Below are 21,948 nucleotides of genomic sequence, written 5' to 3'. Positions count from 1 at the left end.
CTTAGGGACCTTTAAAAACCCAGCCACAATGCCCCCTCATTGTCATTTCTTCCCTTCTAGAGTCCGTCTGATCCATCATAAGATCACACCAAGCTTGGCTTATACTAATCACTAGAACAATCACTGGCTCATGCTCATTTACAAGAAGTGTATTTTAGCCATCTCTAAGCAAGGATATACTGCAGGGGACTGAAACTGCCAAGTCACAGCGAACTGAGAGTGCCACAACCTTCCAGGATTGGAACCCTGGCTCAGTGGGATCATAGAATCATAGAATATCAGGGTTGGAAGGGACCTCAGGAGGTCATCTAGTCCAACCCCCAGTTCAAAGCAGGACCAATCCCCAATTTTTGCCCCATATCCCTAAACGGCCCCCTCAAGGATTGAACTCACAACCCTGGGTTTAGCAGGCCAAAGCTCAAACCACTGAGCTATCCCTCCCCCCATGGTGAGTCATGAGAGGAGTAGGTAACACGGGAACAAGTGAACTTTGCTTTAGACAAGGAGAAGAGCGCAGGGGCCTTTGCCTGTTCTCTCTCGCTCTCTGCAAGGTCAAAGCAGCTCAGAATCACAACCTTTATTACTTATACTTAGGACGTGTTTTTCCAGGGCCCCAGGCACAAAGAAACGGTGTGAAGTTTGCACACATTAATCACATCTAGTGAGCAAGAATGTGTGAGTGATTTGGAAGCCTTATATCTATAAAGATGGCTCATGTGACACTAGGGAGGGATACATATGGATAACTGGCTTTAAAGGCAGAATGGGAATTTGTTTGGAAACCTCTCTGAACAAAGAACAAAAAAAATGTTTCAGTCCTATGACGTATTTGCCTAAGAGCTTTTAACACCAATTTTCCCCACTCCCTCTGACAAAAAACAAAACAAACAACGCACCTAGCTCATCTGAATCACAGGGGAAGTGCTGAGCCCAACATGTCCAGCTGTGAGAAATATTCTCGAACAGCAGCAGCAACAGACTCTGCCTCCTGGTAAAGTTTCACAACTCACAGTGTTGGTAGCCTTGAGAAAAGGAGTACTTGTGGCACTCCTTTTCTTTTTGCGAATACAGACTAACACGGCTGTTACTCTGAAAGGTAGCCTTGAGGTTGCCTCTGGGTCTGTTGTGGAGTGAGACTGCTGATTGCTAAACTGAGTCTGCTTTCCCTCCCAAGACACGGTGCACCCTGGGAGAAAGCACAACTGGCTGATGCAGAAAGGTGTGGGTACGATGCACAGCCCTTAGCATCCCTTTAGTTAATGAAAAATAATTGGGGATCACATATTGCATTTTGGAGAATATAAAGATAGTCTAAAGATTTTCTTAAAAGATTCTTTGTACATGCCCTAACTATTGGGAAATTCTTAAACCCCTCTTCAAATGTCTTCTGCTCACCCCATCATTTCATTTGTAAGCATTGCTAGTTCAACTCCATGGGAGTGAATTCCTCCCCTCTCCCATAAGGCTCATATCCTTCTCAGACAGGATAATGGTAGCATGAGAGCTGAGATTTGATGCCTCGAATGTATGGGCTCTCCAGAGCGTGGTGTAGGACCCTCCTATTGAACAGGGGGAAGTGGGTGGGTTTGGCTTGGTAATTCAAGTGATCTTAAAATTCTCGTCATGTCATCGTGCAACCAAAACCCTGAGGAAGGCCGGAAATTTGAATGGAAAGATGTCTCCTCCTCCCGAGAATGCTCTTTGCTCTGGTGAGATGCACAAAAGGGTGGGATAGGAACTTTGAGAGATGATTTCCACAAGTATAAAGGGATGGTCTCAAACTGCACCATGTCATTTAAAGAGCCCAATGTGCAAAGTACCAATGGCCTGATTCTGCTCTCACTTGTGCCACTTTCACACTGGGATCCCCCCTACACTAATTTCATTGGAGCCACTCCTGATTTACATCTGTGAGAGTGAGAAGAGAATCAGGCTCCAAATGGTATGCTGCATTTCCCAAAATATCTCCTTAGAAGGCTGTCACCAGGCAGCAAAGCACAGGGTTTGGGGGCACTGTTGATTCTGAGATAGGCTCAACAAAAAACCTGAATCCAAAGGCTCTGAGCCTGGGGGAAGTAGGATCTGAGCTTCAGAACTTGGGGCTTGCCTCTGCTTTCTCCTCTCAGGAAGAGAATCTTTCCAATTCCATCTCCTGCATGGTTAAGTTATTCTTGAAAAAGGAATTGAAGTGCCCCCTAAAGCTATGTGGCACCCATTTTTGGGGTGTAGGAGGCGGAGTTGAGATTATTCACCCCTGACTGTACAATTAAAAGTAGGGAACATGCAAAACTTTGAAATGAGCAAAGCAAAGAAACAGCTGGGGCACTCCGAGTATTTGGTTTCAAGTTTTGTTTTACATGCATGGATACACCTCTTTCCCCTGTGACAGCACCAAAACTCTATGATTAAAGCCCTTGATGATACTGGGATCTGACGCTTCCTAAAAAAGAGCATTTCAAAAGCAATGTTATCAAAAGAAAGAAACAGAAAATCACAATTTCACAAGATACAAAATAATTAGGTACAAAAGTATAAAACAACCCAGCTCAGGCTGAGCTTCCCATACACAACCAAGACATCAGATTAAGATAAAAAAAAGGAAAAATAAAAAAATCCCCCAAACAAACAAGTGAAGTGACAGTACATGCCCTGCAATCTTGTTTCCCGTAACACTGGTAAGATGGGCTTTTGATTGTACATTCAATTACTGGCAAACCATAGCTCTAGAACGCCTTTCAGTTTGTTTTGCGTCATGCCAGCATATTATTCTCATTCACCCTGGATTTTGAGAGAAAAAGAATCCAAACCGCAAAAGGGGTTATAGATTTTCAAGAAATCAGGCATTGAGACATGTTGTTTGTGACGCGCGCGTGTGTTTAGTATAAAACGATGAGTTAGCATCTGAAAAAGGCAACATTCTATAAGCAATACATTTTCAAAATAAGGAAAACTGTACAGAAAGATTTCAAAGGCTTATAATTGACAATTATACATATTTTATGAGACAGATATGCAACCTGTCCCTTTGTTCAATTCATTGGCTTATGGATGCAGTATCTCTATTTTAGCAGACAGGATATAATAAACTGATCTAAATATCATTTACCACCCAATAGATACAAATGGTACTGCATAATGCTCCTTTCTCCCCTTCCACTCCTCTCTTTATCAAATGATTCTGAACAAGGCTCCAAGCCAAGAATAAAAACATATATAGTTACAATATTGGTTGAGTATTTGGCACAGTGCAGCTTATTTGATATACTGGGTTCTTTGCCCTTTTTGTTGCTGAACATTTAATGCAGTGCATAAATTACAAAACACGCCAGTAAAGTAAAGTAAAGTAAGTCAGCTGGAAATTGTCTTATGCTGCCAGCTTTTAATTGTCTCAGTTAGAGCAAGGTCTGCTAAAATGGTACTGAACACGAGTGGCAAGGTAACCTCACTGTTCCATTCTGAGGATTTTGGTGTGTCCATTGCCAGCAATGAACATGACTCTGGGAAGCTCACCCACTCCTGGGATACATGGGAGTTACATCCTGTGTTTAGTCTGACATGACGGGTTATGTTTCTAAATGTTTGCAGGTTCACAACCGCTTTAAAAGACCAACCAAAAAAACCAGGATTTTGAATTAATAATGCTAACCCTTAAAATGCTACTGACATTTACTCCATTGGAAACATGGCTGGTTTCAATTATGGTTGGAGAAAATTCATTACACACAGCCACTTTTTATTGCTTAACAGTAGGAATGTCCTGGAAAAAGATCATATAGGAAAAGTCCGATCCAATGCCCACCGAAGTCTACAGAAAGACTCCTCTTGATTTCAAAGGGCATTGGACAAGACTCTAATTCAAGAGATCATGCCAGTTCTTTCCGAGGATCCATGGGGGCATCTCCTATAGAATCTGGGTGTGATTTTCAAAAGTGCTCAGTATTGCCCTAACTCTTGTCCAAGTGAGTAATGGCCAATATTTGGGTGCTTTTGAAAATTCTGCCCCTTTATGGGAGCCCTGAATGCAACTCTAAGGGCAACATTTGGCCCTTAGTAAGTCAGATCCTGCACTGTTTCCTCACTTGAGTGGTCTCCTTGAAATTAATGGGACTACTCATGTGAATAGAAATTGTCTGAGTATGGATTGAAGGACTGAGCTCGGTATTCTCTCTCTCTCTCTCTCACACACACACACACAATAATTTTAAGGAACACTCCCATCTGACCTTTGACTGCAAATAATATATATTTAAAAACTGGAGAGTACATAAACAAAGGGTCTCTCCATCTATGTATTCACAGAGCCATATGTCATATGAAGAAATAATCTGTAAATTATTATAGTATATGAGAATTCTCCAACTGATAATTATTTTCATAGAGACACAGAGCATTCACTCTCTCTTTTAATTTCTTTTTAATAATGCATGTCCTCATTGGTTTGACAGTGCATCAGAAAGAAGGCATACAGATTAAAAAAAATGCAATGGATTAGCTGAATCCCTGGCATGATGTTGTGGCATATTGAAAAGAAACCAGAAAAAAAATGCAATTGGTATAATAAGTTCCCCCTATCGAACACGGTCAGTGATTTAAGGGTTAATATAAATTTGAAAGTAGTTTAAAAAAATCTTAAAAGGATTATACAGACAAATGTTTGGAATTTTTTAAAAAATGACAGAACATTTGGCAAGTGTAAGCAAATGACTTGAACTTTACTGGGTTTTAAAGATCTGAGCACAGCCATTCACAGAGAACCGAAATCTGAGGTCTGCTGGAAGGACAGTGGAGCCTTTTGACCAGCAATGTGTGCTGGCTAGAGGGTATACGGGCGCATTCAAAGTATCTAACATGGAATCATGGCTGGTGACAGAGTGTAAGTAGTTTAATAACTCCAGCACTCTTCCCTCTCTGACATCACTGAGAGAGTGCATTGGACTTCAACAGCACCCAGACTGGCTAACCCTTTAGCCCATATTGCAGAGATGACAGGGCCACACAGATCCCTAATGGCATGCAGAGTCACTAACGCTTATTCTGGAATTGCTGTTATTTGCTTGTTTCTTCTCACCAGGTGCCCAAGAATGTCCATCTGATGAGGTCTCCGACAAAACCCTGGGTTTGCAGCTCCCAATGCCCTTGCAGGTGATTCTATCCTGGAAGATTGTACCATCATCAAAGGGGCTGGTACCCAACAGAAGTGGTTTCGTGTTCTCTCCAGCACTCCGGCAGGATTTCAAAAATGATCCCATTAAAAGATTTTGTTATTCTGAATCCTTGGCTCAAAAGGACAAAAGTTTCCTGTTTTTTAAATTTTATTCTCTCTCTCTCTCTTAATTAAAAAGGACCCATATATTATTAATATAGAGTTCATCCATCCTTAGTCACTATAAAACAGACTCCATGTTTTCACACCATTCGTGATCTTCAAGGTTATAGATAAATTTTGTCCTCTGTGACTGGTTTTGGGGCACAGAGTCCCGCCCCAGATTGTCTAGAGTGAGAGTAGAGGCAAAGAATTCACTAGTGCTCAGCCCACCTTCATGGTTCTTGATGTATCTTTTATAGTTTTTCCTCAAGCACTGCCAGGTGGTTGTGTATAAGATGAATGCGAAAGATTTCAGAGCTATAGCAATGCTAACATACAGGTATCTATAGACGACATTGTCATACAATACGCAGGCTCCTTGCTCGCCGCAAAACGTGCTCCAGAACAGACATGTTGAGTCAATTCCAGCCCCAAAGATCAAGGGTGGCGGGATAAAACCTGTCAAAATAAAAGAGACATATCATGCTGTAGTGACCCTTGGGGTAAAGGGACAGGACTCAGCCATAGTGAGTGCAAAGGGGATTTTTAATTAAGGCTGGTGGATGCCGACAAATCTTGTGGTTCTCTCAGGATCTCTAATTCCAAGGCAAACTAAACATATCTGGTGGGGACTGTCACCCCACGTGATCCCCTGAAGAACTGGCCGGGGTTCAACAGTTATGGAGGGGATCGCTCACTATCCCACAAACACCACAACTCAGTTTTAAGTCGTTTGTCCTTACACTTCTGATTTGCTGTTTGAACATAGCCTATTAAGGCTGGTCACAGAGTTTCATAAAGAAGCAGAGAGGGGCCTAAGCTATGAAACTTGGCTCTGGATGGTTCATGGTGTTCGCATCCAGGGTTTTCCTGAAGTCCACTACAAAGTCTGAAATTAGCTGTGGAGTTCAGATCCAGATCTGAACTTTCCCCAAGTTTGGGGGCGTCCAGATTTAGGATCTAAGGAAGAGGGAGAATGATCTCTAATAAGTGCAGGGGAATGGACCTGAAAGAAAGTGATTCTGTCATTATCCCACAAAGTGAAATACCACAGCAGAACTCTCTCCTTGAATCACTGCAGTTAAGGGCAAATCAGCATTTCTCAGCTGAACTCTGCTGTGAGTGGTTCATAACAGGGCCATGACCTTAAAGCAATGCCCAAAGTCTCATTAAACTCACTCAGCAATACAATCTTTGGGTTCCCCTTTCTGCTTGGATACTGCAGGGATCTTCAGTCTTACATAATCAAATACATAAATGTCTTTCATTCTGACAAGATCCACAAGTGCTTTACAGACAGTGGGCACCGAAAGAGGAGATTTAAATCCCACCTTTGAGCACATAAATTGGCATTTGTGCACACCTTAACAATCAAAAGAAAGTTCTGGAAGCTTTATGTAGTAGGAATCATTTCACTCACCTCTAAGATATTTTTGGGTAGTGGAAAACAACATTGATTTAAAACTGATTACTAACATCACTGCTAGGGTTTAGGACAGGAAGTGAAGAAGAATATAATCTCCAACAAAACAACAGAGCCAATTTTAGGTTGGCAGAACATAATTTCTCCTACTGGAATTTGGCCAACACCCCATTTCCAGATACTGAGGTGACTGGAGCTCTAGAAATACGAATGTAGACAGAGAGACATATGGGTTGCACTATCTGGCAGAGGGCTGATGAATTAAGGATCAAGCTTCACCATTAACTCTGGATTTCTTGGCATAAATGAGACACCATTCCTTAGCTTGACATGAATGCCATTTCTTTGCTGTATGACAATATATGGCAGGAATACAAATACGTTGTTTGCCTTCTCCTTTGCCTCTGGGATGTGAAACCTCTTTATTTCACTCTGTTAATGACTAGAACTCTGCAGATTTTTGTTTGATCTTTCACATTGGCTAATAAATGCAGAAGTTATCAGGCTATGTCAGCTTTCAGTACTTCCTTTAATCAGTTATTAACACCAGGGATATAAACCAGTAAATAAAAACAGATAACTGGCCAACAAAAGGATATTCCCTTCAACTGTAAAGTGTGGTAATGCCCTGAGAAATGACACTGCACCTCTCGCTATTTGTTTTCTTAACGCTTTCCAGATCAAGCTGGGCTGGTTTGCAAGTTAAAAGGTGATTTTCTTTTTAAATGAGTGTGGACAACCACAAACTCAACCTCGGATCTGAAAATTCAGCTCCAGAACCAAGCTAACAGATGGTGTTGATGATACACAAGGCAGAATGGAATCCAATTTACTCTCCCAGCGCTGAACTGGCTCTAGAGTGCCATAATAAGAGTAAAAACTAGATGTTGGCATGAACAAAACGCCCTGGGATCCTTAAGCTCTTGGGACCTGTTTCATTGTCCCCAAGAGCCAAACCTGAGCTGCATAGGAGCTGTGAATAAACTGAGGTCTTTAGGGAAAACAGCTGTGAAAAACTTTCAACCCAAGCAACCAGTTTGCGTTGAAGACCTTTTTGAGTGCTATCTCCACAAGGACAAGGGCTAGAGACTTCCAACAAGTGAGACTAGACTTGACATGTAGAGTGCTTTGGAATTAAGGGAGGTCTATGGCCTCCAAAGCCTGGCTCGATGGACATGCCTTGCACTTTCAGTGTGTCACACTGAGTGATGCTAGGAGGCTGGATTTAAAACAAAACTATCAGAAACTCCATTGGTAGCCAGATATTGCACTTGAGCTGCATGTTTTGGGGACAAACTGCAAACACCATCTGGAAAGGGAAATGTCCAGGATCTTATTGTCATGCATAAATCTATTTGCCATTTCAGTCGTGCATAGTTAATGCTGACAGTTGCCAATGCAATCAGGATGGAATTACCAGACATGTTTGACTTGTGCCATTTGCAAAAGTTTTTTCACCTTTAGATAAGCCTGAGATGCAAAGTTCCAATCCAGATCTGAACTTCCCCAGCTACTAGGAGTGGGGTATTTAGGTATGCACTTTCAACTCAGGTCCTTTCAATGACAGCATATATGAAGAATCGAGATGGTATTTGGAAAAGAATCTCCATATCAGAGCCTCTTATACAGTAGCTGAAGCTTTCAATACCATGGGGGCTCCACCGGAACTGTTTTAGTTTCTTTTCTAAGAACCCACAGTAACACTTTCATACCAAGACATTAATATGCTGCTCTATCATATCAGAATTCCTATGGAATAAGATAATACATCTGGCAGGATATCAGGAGACTTCAGTCATGTTTCATGTTATTACAGTGAATATTAAAGAGATTCAATCATGCTCTACTTCTTATTGCAAAGTGTTGAACAAATTGCTGCTATATACATTTTAGAGCAGAAACTGCAGAGCTGTTTAAAGAAGTATCCTCTGCCTTACTAAAATCTATTAACTCAGATTGCACCTCCGGGTCTCGTACCTCAGATATTTAATACTCTCCTTTGGTTCAAGAAGAAGCTATTATTAGTCCCCTTTTAAGTCTAAGCTGAAAGGTGAACTGAAAAAGCTTTTAAAATCAACCTACCCAGAAAACCTCAAATTATTAAGGGCGCGTTTTGGATATCTTCATTCACATTGAGTAATACCTTATCCTCGTGTAGTCCCCCATAGCTGAGCTGATATCCTCCTGGCTGTATTATCGTATTCCACAGGGATTCTGCTGCGATAGGGCAGCATGTGTTTTGCTACAAAAAAGAGTTACTGCAGTGTCCAGGGGACTAATGGAAGAGTAAGGTGCTTCTTATCCCAAGTACTGGTGGCAGAAACTAGCCCTCACAGAATCATACATGCAGACTTCTCAAACAACAATAATAATAAGCTACAATACAATAATACAAAATTAGTAACTACCATCGCAAATACATTTACATTTGGAATGTAAAATCAAAATCTCTCCCTTGCTTAACTGCCAGGTCCTGCGTTTGGGATTCTGCATTCAACCTGCAAGAAGAGCTGAGAACAGGACAAGAACCTAAAACAGTATGGACAGCAAAAGGAAACACCGTGCATTAAGGGACTGACCCAAAGTCCATGCAAGTCAACCAGAAGACTCCCAGTGATTTCCCTGGGCTTTGGATCAGCCACCAAAGTCTTGTGGTGTTTTCTTCTTTTCTGAGCACTGAGCAAAGCCTTTAGCTTTTGGTGAGGGAGTGCATTTCAGACCTTTGACCAGTGCTGAAAGATTCCCATTGACTTCAGTGGAAGCTGGATTGGGCCTTTATGCTCATGCATCTCACTGGCTCCTGGAGAAAAACTTGGCACCAGAATTCTGATGCAAAATAAGGACCTTGCACTCAGAGACCATTCAGTGGGATACATGGGACTGTGGGGTTTTAAGCCCCTCTCTATGAAAGAAAAAAGGCTGCCCTAGTGAAGGCCAATGAAGGGATAGCTCAGTAGTTTGAGCATTGGCCTGCTAAACCCAGGGTTGTGAGTTCAATCCTTGAGAGGGCCATTTAGGGATCTGGGGCAAAAATTGGGGGTTGGTCCTGCTTTGAGCAGGGGGTTGGACTAGATGACCTCCTGAGGTCCCTTCCAACCCTGATATTCTATGATTCCAAACTGCACAAGTAAATAATCGCCTAGTAGAGAAGAAACGAGTAGCCAAATCCTGAAGGACTTCATTGGAATAGTGGCACTTCCGTCTATACCACACTGTCATAGTATGGGGTAAAATCCTTCTACTACAACCACACAGTAGATGGATCTACGCTGCAAAAAACTAACATTGAGCTAGATTCTGACATATCTACTCATATTGAATTGCACCTTGCTCAGTGAAATCACTGGGAGCACTCATAGAATAAGGGACTATTCCACTCCTACTGGGTGAGAGTGAAGTCTGGCCCACTGAATCAGCAGAAACCCACGAGTAGAATACCAACAGAACACATCAGTGAGACTGACCCCAGAGCAATGCATCAGACAGAATGAGGTCCAAAGTTCTGAGAAACAGGGTCTGTGCCTTTAAGCCCACTCCCCCACAGTCATCCCGTTACAAGGGAAAAGACAATTACAGATAACGTTTTCTCTTTTATTCAGGCATGAAGAGACATACATTGATCCAACGGTTTGACCAAATGTATTTTAATGGGAGATTAAACCCGGCAACAGCATTCAGATAAAGCCTGTTTTTTTTTTCCTTTTGTTTTCCTCCCACAGAGACCAGGAGGACTCAGCTGCCACCCAATGGAATAACAAAGCTCCTATCCTCAAAGTGGTGTGAAATTGTTTATCCCTGTAAGTCAGCAGCACAGTAAAGAAGTAATTTCACAAGCAGCTGACATGTTAATAATGACTGTGGAGAATTAACTAGCTGGGAGGGAGGCTATCTCACTCAACACCACGATTTCCAACACGAGCGTGATTGAAATGGCAGGAGAGCCATGTGCCATGACCCTTGGAGGCCTTTCCATCCGCACTGCAGAGAAAGGATTTGGATCTCCTCGCTTCAGACCCCAATGATAAATGACAGCATAGGACAGGCGTTCAACATCCAAAGAGGGGGAATCAATGGGCACTCACACCTTGACGCACATATAAATATTTAGTTACTTTTTAGGGTGTGGGGGAAGAAAGAAGAAATCACTGCACGTACCTAGCAAACGGAGCAGCAGGAAAAGCACACCCAAAGCATAAGACTTAAGTTCAGGGCTCACTGTTCTGTACAGAGGAGAAAGGGAGAGAGGAAAATTGATTGTTACCATACTGCTTTCATTAACAAACCCCGTCGCTGTGCTTTGCTGTCAATCAGGACGCCACTGTCACCTCTTCAGAAAATCATTAACAGGCTTCTTCTCTTTTTCTTCCCCCTTGGTCCATCTGCCTGAAGCCTGAAAAATAACTGCAACTGCAGCCGCATGATGGGTTCTGGAATTTAGCTGCGTTGTTAATAATGGGAACTAATCTTGTCATTGGAAGGGAAAATAATGCAAATCCATCCCAGTAAATTATCATTGATAGAATCCCTGTATTATCTTTCAGGCCCCGGCTGCTTTGAATCAGCAGGTTATAAACCAACAAAATCCTTTTTATTATAACTTAATTGTGTGTGAGATGGGGTGGAGGGAATGTGAGTGAAATAGCAGGGAGGACAAATGACCAACTTGTCATTCCCAGGTCCAGCTATTAAATCAGCCAGATCAGCAAAGGTTGATACGCCGACCTGCCCATACAGGGTGATGTTTGTGAAAGTGAGATTAGTTTCTGATTAGTTTTAAATTGGGAAGATAATAGGCCAGGCTAATCGTGGCCCTTCACTTTGAATGTAACCCACTCTATCTGGCTGGCATTAATCTCTGAAGACACCTTAAGAACAAGCATTAACTTCCCATTCACATAATTCATATGATGCTATAGGCTAAAGTCATGCCACTGGTATAAACCCACTGAAGTCATTGGAATTTTACCAGGGATTAATCTGATCATGAACGTGCATTCTCTTATTCAGCACTTTATGTTCCACAGAGCATAATGGTTCAGGGAAGCAAGGCAATGAACCCCTGATGAAAAGGTCTGTGTTGAAAGGAAACTTAAAAGTGTCCGGTCCCTGCTTCTATTAATCCCTTGCATGGTCTCGTTAGGTGTTGTTAGTGACACCTGTGCTTGAAACGGGTGCCTGCCGTACATGTGCAATGGAGGGGAATAGTGTTTTGAAAGACAACCAGTCTTGATTTAAAGACTTCAAGTGATGAAAAATCTACCTCAACACTTGCAAAGGCATTTCAGTGGTTAATGGCCTGGCTCAAAGGAGGTCCTGTGAAAGGGAGGGAAAAAGTGAAAAATAGACGGTTACCAAACTTAACCTCAGTCAGGTTTCTTACATAGGTTGTTGTGTTTTGTTTTGTTGGGGTTGTTTTAGAAGTGGCTAAAGTTTTTCAGTTGAAACTTTTAAAATAAAAAATGGCTTTTTAAATTTTTGTTTAAAATTTTCAATTTTTTCAGTTAAAAAAATGAAAAATTGTCAGTTTTCGACTTTTCATTGAAAAATTTGAAGAGGGATTTTTTTTTTATTTTTCTGTGTGAAACATACTTATCAACCAGCATTAATGTTCTTCCTTTTCTTCCATCTGTTTTTGTATATTTAGAATCTTATCTAACTTCCACTGAAGTTAGTGTGAATTTTTCCATTGAATCTAATAGGTACGGGATTGAGTGTAAACTCTTCAGGGTGCCACCTGTCTTAATTTATGTCTGTGTAGCACTTACCACACCTTTGGGTGATGGATAAATAACAACAATAATAAAACCAGAGAGTCCCGAAAACGTCCTTTATATCTCTGATCACAGCACTGTTAGGACATCCCGGAATGACATGAAGTTATCTCCCATAGTCTCCTTAGTTATCTGGTTCCAGGCTGTGTTGAAAACTTCAGTGCCTGAGATTACAGTATGGACATTTAAACCAGACTTCAAGGTTGTGCAAAGAGCCAGATGTCCTGGTGAATCCTCTGAATATGTCCCTGCTGGCTGGACCAGGAGAAGACACTTCCCTGCTCAGCTGCATTCGGCACAATTGCAACCGGGTCAGCCAGGGATGGGCTTCACTTTGGCTGATCTGGGAGAACTGGGAGTTCTAATTCAAACTCATCACTAGTAACACCTGGGACCCACATACCAAGTGACATTGGTTTGTGGAACCAGTTGATTCAAACCTGTGGAGTGTCCAGAACACCAGGTGATTCTTGGCCCGTCACCGTCTCTTCTTCTGTGCATTTATGATAGATATTGGTGGTTCTGGCAGGAATATAGTTAAGATATGACTTTCAGGGCTGTGAATTGTCAATTTCAAAGGGTTGTGAAGTGAAGTTTTTGAACCTTTCCACTTTTCTCTTGTGTTCTCTTTCCCACCTGGACATTGGCTTGTTGTATTTGAAGATGCACATTAAGAAGACTCTGTTCAGGATCCTACGAGTGCTGATAATTTCTCTCAACAAAGAACCCTTCAAGCCTCAAATTACCTTTGCCACAATATTGATCACTGAAAATTTGATTTCCGTTTAGCTACTACAGATGCCAGGAAAGAAATGAACTAGTAGGTGGAATATCTCATTCTATTCTCTGCGGGGAGACCTGCCCTCACATAAGCGATCTGCCTGAGATCCACTCAAAAGTGTTTCTAACACAGACCCTATTGATTGAACTTTACTGGAATTTTCCAGACCGCAGAATGGATCTGCTTATTGCCCCTCAGATTAGAATAGGCTGTAAGCAATGGCATGGATGGATGCAGTGATTCTGAATAAAGGCGAAGTTAGGTAGACACATGCATCTCAGGGGGCAGACAGTTGTGTGTGTGTGGAAATAGCACACAGTAATTCAGCTGGAGATGATGCTTTTGTCTTTGTATGCACGTTGGGCCAAATCCAGAGAGATACTGAGCATCTCTAATTCCCACTGATGTCAGCATTTGGGCCAGCATGAGAGTTTTCGCTTCTGGTGATGCGTGCATGTTGTCCCACACTAGCTCATAAATTCATCCCTAGGCCTTTTTGGGTTTCTTTTTGCAGCCTCCTAGGATCTCTAGGCTATATCTAAAAAAGCCTCATGAAACCACTGCTTGCAGGTGTCATGCAGCTGCGATCCTGCCACCTGACTGATTTTAGCTTTAACACATTTATTCCCTGCAACAGAAGCAGAACTCTCCTAATTTCCTTTCCATTTCATGGTTTCTAGACAGATGGGGAGAACAAGGTCTGCCCTTTTCCTTTGCAGCATACCTGCATGGACCCCTCCTTACCAGATTCACAGCCCTCCTTGCCCCTTGAGCTGCACAGAATCAATTCCCTTATTCTTTCCTCAGGTCAGTATTAGACACTGAAGTAAGTGGAGCTACCCCAGCAATGAATGTGGTCATGCTGAACCTAACAGAGACCTGCAGAGACAAAGTGATTGACGTGTGCACAGCATCCAGCAGCTGCCACTGTGCTCGGGATGCGGAGATCTTTTGAAACTCTGGCTGCTTCTTTCAGATGCCTAAATGGGAGATGAGCATTGTGACGTTGCACTCTATATGATTTTATGAAAATGTGCTAATGAGTGTGAATATAATGTAACTGGAATATGCTTCAGGAAAAAGGTCTCTTGTAAGGTATCATTACAAAGCTTATAATCTACTGAGTGTGGTCATCCTATTTGTATGTATGTAACATTCTTGTATCTGAAACTAGAAATATGACATATAACTCTGAGGGCCTACTGTAATTATGCAAAGTGTGGGCTGTTAATGGTGGTTTGGAATCTTGATGGCACCCATTAACCAGGACAATTGACTGTGGATGGCTCTGTTTGCAGGCAAGCCTTCCTGTGAGTCAGGCTGGGAGGAATGAAGGCTTGGGTGTCTCACAGGACATGTGACCGTGTCACCTGGTACTGGAATCCATTTTAAACCTGGTGCTTTTCCATTTAGAAGGAGGGGTGGGAACACAGAGAGGGACAAAGGATTCCCGCCTTGTGCCAAAGCTATATAAGGGGGTGGAACAGAACAAAGGAGGCAGCAATCATGAGAAATCCCCTAGCTACCACCGGAGCTGAAAACAAGGGCTGTGCCAGGGGAAAGGATTGTGCCCAGACTAGGAAGGTGTCCAGTCTGTGATAGAAGCTTATTGAAACATCTGAGGGTGAGGTTTTATCTGCATTCAGTTTTCTTACTGTACTAGGCTTAGACTTGAGTGTTTTATTTTATTTTGCTTGGTAATTCACTTTGTTCTGTCTGTTATTACTTGGAACCACTTAAATCCTACTTTTTGTATTTAATAAAATCACTTTTTACTTATTAATTAACCTAGAGTAAGTATTAATACCTGAAGGGGCAAACAGCTGTGCATATCTCTCTATCAGTGATATAGAGGGTGAACAATTTATGAGTTTACCCTGTATAAGCTTTATACAGGGTAAAATGGATTTATTTGGGGTTTGGACCCCATTGGGAGTTGGGTATCTGAGTGCTGGAGACAGGACCACTTCTTAAGCTGTTTTCAGTAAACCCTGCAGCTTTTGGGGGATGTGGTTCAGACCTGGGTCTGTGTTTGTAGCAGGCTAGCATGTCTGGCTCAAACCAGGCAAGGCACTGAAGTCCTAAGCTGGCAGGGAAAATGGGCTCAGAGGTAGTCTAGGCACATCAGGTGGCAGTTCCCAAAAGGGTCTCTGTGACCCAACCCATTACAGCTGCTTGTTTGTAGTGCCTAAATGGTTTAGGCACTACATAATAAGGGGCCTGGTTTTCAGGGGGCCCGAGCCCCCATTGAAGCCAAAGGGAACTCTCAGGGTGAATTCAGTGCAGCTGAAAGTATAAGGTTGGGTAATTTTGTAGTGCCCTCCCACTCAAAGCAGGTCAAATCCTGAGATTTGCTGAGCGTCTGTGGCTCCTGTCAACTCCAATGGTAGTCAGAAACACTCAGCGCCGGGAGTCCATCCTCCCTACACACCCATGGCCTGTGGGCCACCACGGTCCCCCTCGATCTAGACCCAGGGGAGGAGCCTTTCAGTTTTCAATTAATCTGTGGCAGCCTGTTGAAAGAAGCGGTGGATTGAGAGTCAAGCAACTCATCAGATCCTCAGCATGGCTCTTACCTGATGAGTATGATAACTGACGGCGTCTGTGCCATGGCTCCAATCATGCTGCAAACACACATCACGCAGAGGAATGTCAAGAAGGCCTCTTGGCAACCAGGACTGGGGCATTTTCCATGCATTACTGTAGCGTTCTCGGCTGGGACCAAACTGAGGCATGAGCAGCCAGTGAGATTCTGGAAGGGAGCACAGGGCACGGAGGTGAAGGGAGAACAACGCCCACTTTCCAAAACAACAGGCACTTTACAAGGAGGGGTTTGCCAGCTGGCAAGTGTGCACCCTCCAGCGGTCAATTAATTAGCTGCTAATAAGTCACGTGCTGAGCTGGTTTGGAAAGGCTTTTCAAAAGAACTCCAGCTCCAATGCATTCTACTGGCAGGGTAGCTTCTCCTCCTTATTCTTGGCTTCCTGTCCTTTCGCATCCCAAACAAATGTGTCTGTAAGAAAATTACCACCAAATTGGACCCTTGTGAAAAGAAGAAAGGAAGGATCTGTGTACCTTCATCATGATAAAATATTGCCATATTAAAGTTACAACTACTTCCCAATATACCCCTGGCTGTGCATTTCAAGAAGGCACATTTCGCTGCTGCGGGTTCAACTGCCTCATTCTGGCGTCTTTAACGATGGCAGGGAGCATACCAGGATGTGTGTCTACTCTCACAGCGAGCTAGGTATCAAAGGGAAGGCGGCAGAGACACTAGTGATTATGGAACCAACCTCAAGGGTGTTACAGGGCTAACAGATGCCACTTAGTTTAGAAGGATTTGCACAGAACTGAAAGCTGCAGTCAGACAAGATAAAGTTTATCAATATGCGATCAGAAGGAGGAAAAAGCAACCCCATTCCCTTTGATCTTTCCTGCAAGCACAGGATGTCAAAAGAGGCTTTGTTTTCCAGTCACAGATGTTTTTGCGCTCACCCCTCCCGGAATTTCTGATGGCGGGGATGTCAGCACAATTAAGGCACAGAATAATAGCCAGGAATCCCTTAATGAATACAGAGCAAAAACTATCATAAATGATTCATTGCTTGTCTGTCTTTGCAAGGCTGCTAGGCTTGCAGGTCACATGCGTGTAAGAAAAAGGAGCACTAAAATAAAATAAAACCAAACCTCCAGTATTCAAATAGAAATTCCTCTGCTTTTATGCTGGGGTTTCTTTAGGCTCCACACTACCACATGTTCTAGTTCAGTGCCTCCACATATGCACGGATCCGTGGGGACCCCAGTCTATTCTTTCTGACATTGATCTCTTTTTCTGCATAGGAGTCGAAAGCATTGCCTTCTAAAACAACTGCATGGAGTGCGGCAGAGCTCGGTGAACGTTAATGATATGACTGCAGGTGACTATACGGCTGGCAGGCACTAATGAATGTAAAGAGGCCCTCTCCCAGCAGTGACATGGCCACCTGAAGGCTCGTCTAGACAAGGGCAAATAACACTAGTGTAACTATATTGGTGTACTTACACCAATGCAAAGTCTCTAATGCAGATGAGCTGCACTGGTGTGACTTGTCCTGGCAACTTAACAGGGTAAACCTCAGCCATGCAAGCCCTGCATAGTGCATCTCCACGGGGGGTTGCACCAACATGCTCACATTGCAGTAACTATCCTGGTGCAAAAATCCCAGCATAGACAGGGACTAAGTTAACTTTGCTAGCCCATCTGTTATGGGGATGGCTGACTGTTCAGGAAGCCAAGTGGGTCACATCCCTGTGCACTGACCTGGCTGATCATTCCACATGACTTATATACAGTTGGAAGGAGAGACCCATCTCTTCTGTGCAGCGGGCCCAATTCTGCTCTTATGTACGTGAATCCAAATCTGATGTAACTCTATTGAAGTCAACGTAATGAAACTAGAATAAAGCTAGCATGAGGTCAGAATCCAGTCTCCCTACATTTATGGTAAGTAAAGGGCTAGACTGTGCTTTGTTACTTTAGAGAGAGTGACAAGGGACTGCATAGGAACTGGAATCTGATTTGGCCAGGAATCCTCCTGGATGCTGGCAATTCAGATCAACACAGCAGTTGCACCATCCGTAAGAAGCTCATGGCATATCCCCCAGTCCCTGTGTGTGTAGCTCCGTTGCCTGATCCTTCTCCCCTCTGCCCCGTTTCAATCACCGTGCACCAAAGCTGTTATCCCAAAGTACTTTAATGTAAACAGAACTGAATGCAACAATTTTTTTGGTGCTCTTCTGAGTTCTTCCCTCGGAGACCTTTGATCCTTTGTTACCGACACTGTAACATGTGCTATAGTAACACACCGACATCGAACACTGACTTTCATCCTCTTCTATGAAGAGGCAATATTTTGCTGCACGTGCCAAATTGCTATTGATTTTCCTGAACTACTCTGCAATCCCATCACCATTCTGTTGTAAATGGAACTTTTGTCTTTCTGCAGCTCAACAGCTCATGCACCAGGAACGAGATTTTTGAACGTGCACGTGTACAAAATTTGCACACCCAGGGGCCTCAATTTCTTGTGGAAATTATGTGTGCAAATGACCCATGTGTTGTGGTTTTAAAAACCTGGCTCTGATTGGTTAGGAACAGGCTGGCATGTTGATGTGAATCCCTAAGACTTCAGTGCTACAACATTAGATTTGGAATGCATATTCCCCCAGCCAAAGGGGAAATAGAAAAACAACACCATGAAACAAAAAAAGATATATGGACAATGGCTTAACTCACAAGGGTCACTGAGAGTAGAGGACTGGTTAGAAAAAGAATTCGCTGAAATAAAAGCGCCACCCCTACGCCCCTTTAGCACTAATAAACCCAAAGCCTCTCTGCAGACCAGTTTCATCACAAAGAACAATGGCATTCATACGAGAAAGGTAAACTAACTCAGTAGACTACAAAATACCATTAGAGACCATTCACAGAAAGGGAAAGCAGAGATACATGACTGGACACATACAGTGCAGTAAAGTTAAATAAAACATTCAGAGAATTTTATGCCCCAGTAAAAAGCAACTCTTGGCTCATCACACATATATAATAGCCACAAAACCCTCTAGACAGGTCATTTTCTGGATTATGGGCTTAAAGCAATTTGGCGTTGCTTCAGGGCCATTACATGGCCAAACTGGTCCATAATTCTTGATAATGCCCTTTCCAGAGGATGCTGTTGCTTCATTAATTCATGTCCAAAACCACTACTTTGAAAAAGCCAAGATGATGGTGCCAATGAAGAGGTTAAACTGGAGAGAGCAAGTGAGAAAGAGGAAAGGGAGGAAGAGAGAGGGAGACTTTTGCTGGATGGGTTTATGCTTATAGAAGGTTAGCTCTGATAGTTACATAGCAGAGAGACTTGAAACAATTCCTGGAGAGAGAGTCTGAATTTTCTTTACTATGCTCATTTCTAAGGAGCAATTGGTTTGCTTTGAGCAATACAGTGTAAATGCAACTTTTACACACTGCCACTAGCTAGCATTATTTTTCTCCTTGCCAATGAATGATTTTGGCACAGCAGGTGGATGCTTCTTTCCTACTGACACTTTGCTCCGTGCCAAAAGTTTTGCTGTCTAAACAATCACATTGAAGTGAAGTGCTAGTTGTAAGGCAAATGGCAGAGGAAACGCATGAGATTAACATGTACAGCTTCTGCAGCTTTGCATCCAATGATCCCAGATAAAATTATTTTCTTAGCTATAACATGAAGATCCAGGAGTTGGCATCATGCTATCTCCTTTGCGGCTAAACACTTCGGTAGCTCAGAAGCCATTTCACTCATCTCAGTAGAATGCAAACAAGTCAGGTGCTTGAGTGGGAAGCCAGAAGTTAGGGTAGTAAAGAAGAAGTCCAAATATGCACCCACTTGTTGTCCCCCTCCCCGCCGCACACTTGTCCTTGTACAGTTTACTTGCAATGCCCTGAGGTAGAGGTTGCAGTTTACCCACAGAGAGGTGAACCCTTACTGAATGAGTCTGACTTGGGAAAGGATGGTGTAAAAGCAAAGTGAGGACCTGAGGATGTGTCTGGAGATGAACACAGACAGAGAAGGGTCACCTTCAGCTCCCAGAATTCTGCTTGTCTGGGCCAGAGGGGCACTTAGAGACATCTAGCAATGCAGTAACTAGAGGGCTAAATGTAGGGCCATCCAAATTCACTTGTCACAGATGCCACTCCCTCTGGCAAGTAAAAATTGCCAATGTAGCACCTGCCTACTGACACTCTCTGACTCTGTAAAGATGGCCATGAAGTCAAAGTGCCAATGCCGCGGCTCCACGGAGCAAGGGAGCTAATGGAGACAAGATTTCTGTTCAGCTGCTGCGGTGATTCTTCACTTGTTAGTCGGGAGCTTTTCTCTCAGCTTCCTGGCACCTCCAGGTCCATTAGACCCTTCAGGGAAGGAACCAAGGCTTTGCTACACACCTCACCATTTGGGTTTGATATCTCCCCTCTCTCTTTTCCTAAAGCACCAGCCTGCTCTTTGGAGTGGCCTGCCCCTCCCGCGCACCCGCCAGCAGCACAGCGGATACGTCTCTGGACTCTCCCATCTGTGCTTTTGGCACAATGGAGAAGGGGAGAATTTTCCCTGAGAAGTGGGGATTTACGCTTCCTGCTGGAGTGTTTTAAGACCAATCCGAACTGTCCACACATTACAGAATGGAAAGGAGAGGCTCAAGATATCGTAAGAGATTCCTTATCTTAACAGGTATCTTAGGAGATTCTGAGACCCCAAATAGCAGGTCTCCTTCACACAGAGAGGGTTTGCATTTTCTAAATGAAATAAACCCTTACGTTTTGGGGATACAGAATACCCATGGCTATTAATTTCAGGGGGTTGCTGGAGGCCCCGTTCTTCATTTGCTCCCCTGCTCTTGGTGTTGACTCAGAGAGGAGAGGAGGACAGGAAGTGAATGAAAGAGGAGAGGAAACAGAAGAAATGGAGGGAAGGAGCGAGAAGAGGAAATGGGGAAGGCAGCACCAGGGGACAGCAGGAGGGAGGGGAGGAACAAGGGAAGGAGAAATGGGAGTGAGCAGAAACAAGAAACGAGATGTCTGTATGACCTGACGGTAACAGAACCCAGTAGTCCCCATGATGGGACTAGACTCTGCCAGAGGCTGGTTGGTCGGCCTTCAAGTTGTGCTCTCTCTATTTTGGTGTCTGACTGATTTGCATTTGCAGTAGGGAGCTGTGGGTCAGCTGATTTTCATCACATTTGAGAGGCTAGAAGCCAGATGGCAGAGGTGGCAAGTGCAGACCGTCCCGTAGCTCTGCCTGTGGTCTCCCTTTGAGTGATTCTGCCCATGACGTGGCTTCCCACAGAGCCTCTGGGCTAAGAGGAGACAAGCACCACATGTGCACCCAAGAGCACAGAGTCCCGTGGATGGTGGAGAGGAGAAGGGAGCTCTCTCCTCACTTAGAGACGATCCCATTGGACCACAGCTAGAGCTAACAGGACATTTGCATGAGAGAATAAAAAATGAGGTACTCAGTTTCTCTCACCCTTAGGTGCGAAGACTCAGCGACGCCCTTCACAGTCAACCCTCACCCTACCTATCATGTCTCATTCATGACTGAGCTGTCAATGCTCACCTCTGATTGGCCCTGATACCAGCCTCCATTGCTCACTTGTTACATTTTCAAAAAAGCACCTTTGCGTTTTCTCCCATGCTGCCCCCTAAGCTTGGGAGGTGCAAAAACTAACTCATGATCCTCCTTCAGAGTCCTCCTCAACTCTCCTTTGACGTGACACCTACCAAATACTTGACAATGGTCATGGCTGTTGGTATGCATAGACCACTGCCGATCACTGACCAACGTTGTTTCATTTTCCTTGTGCTTCCCCATCTGTCTGTATCCATCTGTTGTCTCTTGTCTTAAACTTAGATTGCAAGTTCCTTGGGGCAGAGACTATCTTTTTGTTCTGTGTTTGTACAGCACCTAGCGCAATGGGTGCCTGATCCATTGCTGGGGCTCCAAGGTACTATGGTAATCCACATAATAATAATAATAATAAGTCGTCAATCTCTGGGGCCTTCAGCCATCCTCATTTGTAAATGAATGACTCTTACTGTATATACACTAACCTCACAACCACACACGGATAGGAGATGTTGAGTAAATCACGA

General features: G+C 43.4%; 1 protein-coding gene across 1 annotated transcript in view; it reads right to left on the bottom strand.

Annotated features, from left to right (window-relative positions):
• Positions 1–2,853: 2,853 nt before the first annotated feature.
• The window catches only part of SLCO3A1 (solute carrier organic anion transporter family member 3A1), a 215,929-nt gene continuing 196,834 nt past the window's right edge, over positions 2,854–21,948 (bottom strand). The window contains exons 8-10 of the mRNA XM_048868205.2: positions 15,857–16,032; positions 10,884–10,948; positions 2,854–5,764 (exon numbers count right to left, since the gene is read on the bottom strand). Of these exons, the coding sequence (XP_048724162.2) occupies positions 5,385–5,764; positions 10,884–10,948; positions 15,857–16,032 (621 nt within the window). The 3' untranslated portion in view covers positions 2,854–5,384. The remainder of the gene's footprint in view (positions 5,765–10,883; positions 10,949–15,856; positions 16,033–21,948) is intronic.

The sequence above is a fragment of the Caretta caretta genome, chromosome 10 (genome assembly GCF_965140235.1).
Source record: "Caretta caretta isolate rCarCar2 chromosome 10, rCarCar1.hap1, whole genome shotgun sequence".
In the NCBI taxonomy this organism is placed as follows: Eukaryota; Metazoa; Chordata; order Testudines; family Cheloniidae; genus Caretta; species Caretta caretta.
Note: the sequence above shows the minus strand (reverse complement) of the source record. Positions and strands in the feature narration are given on the sequence as shown.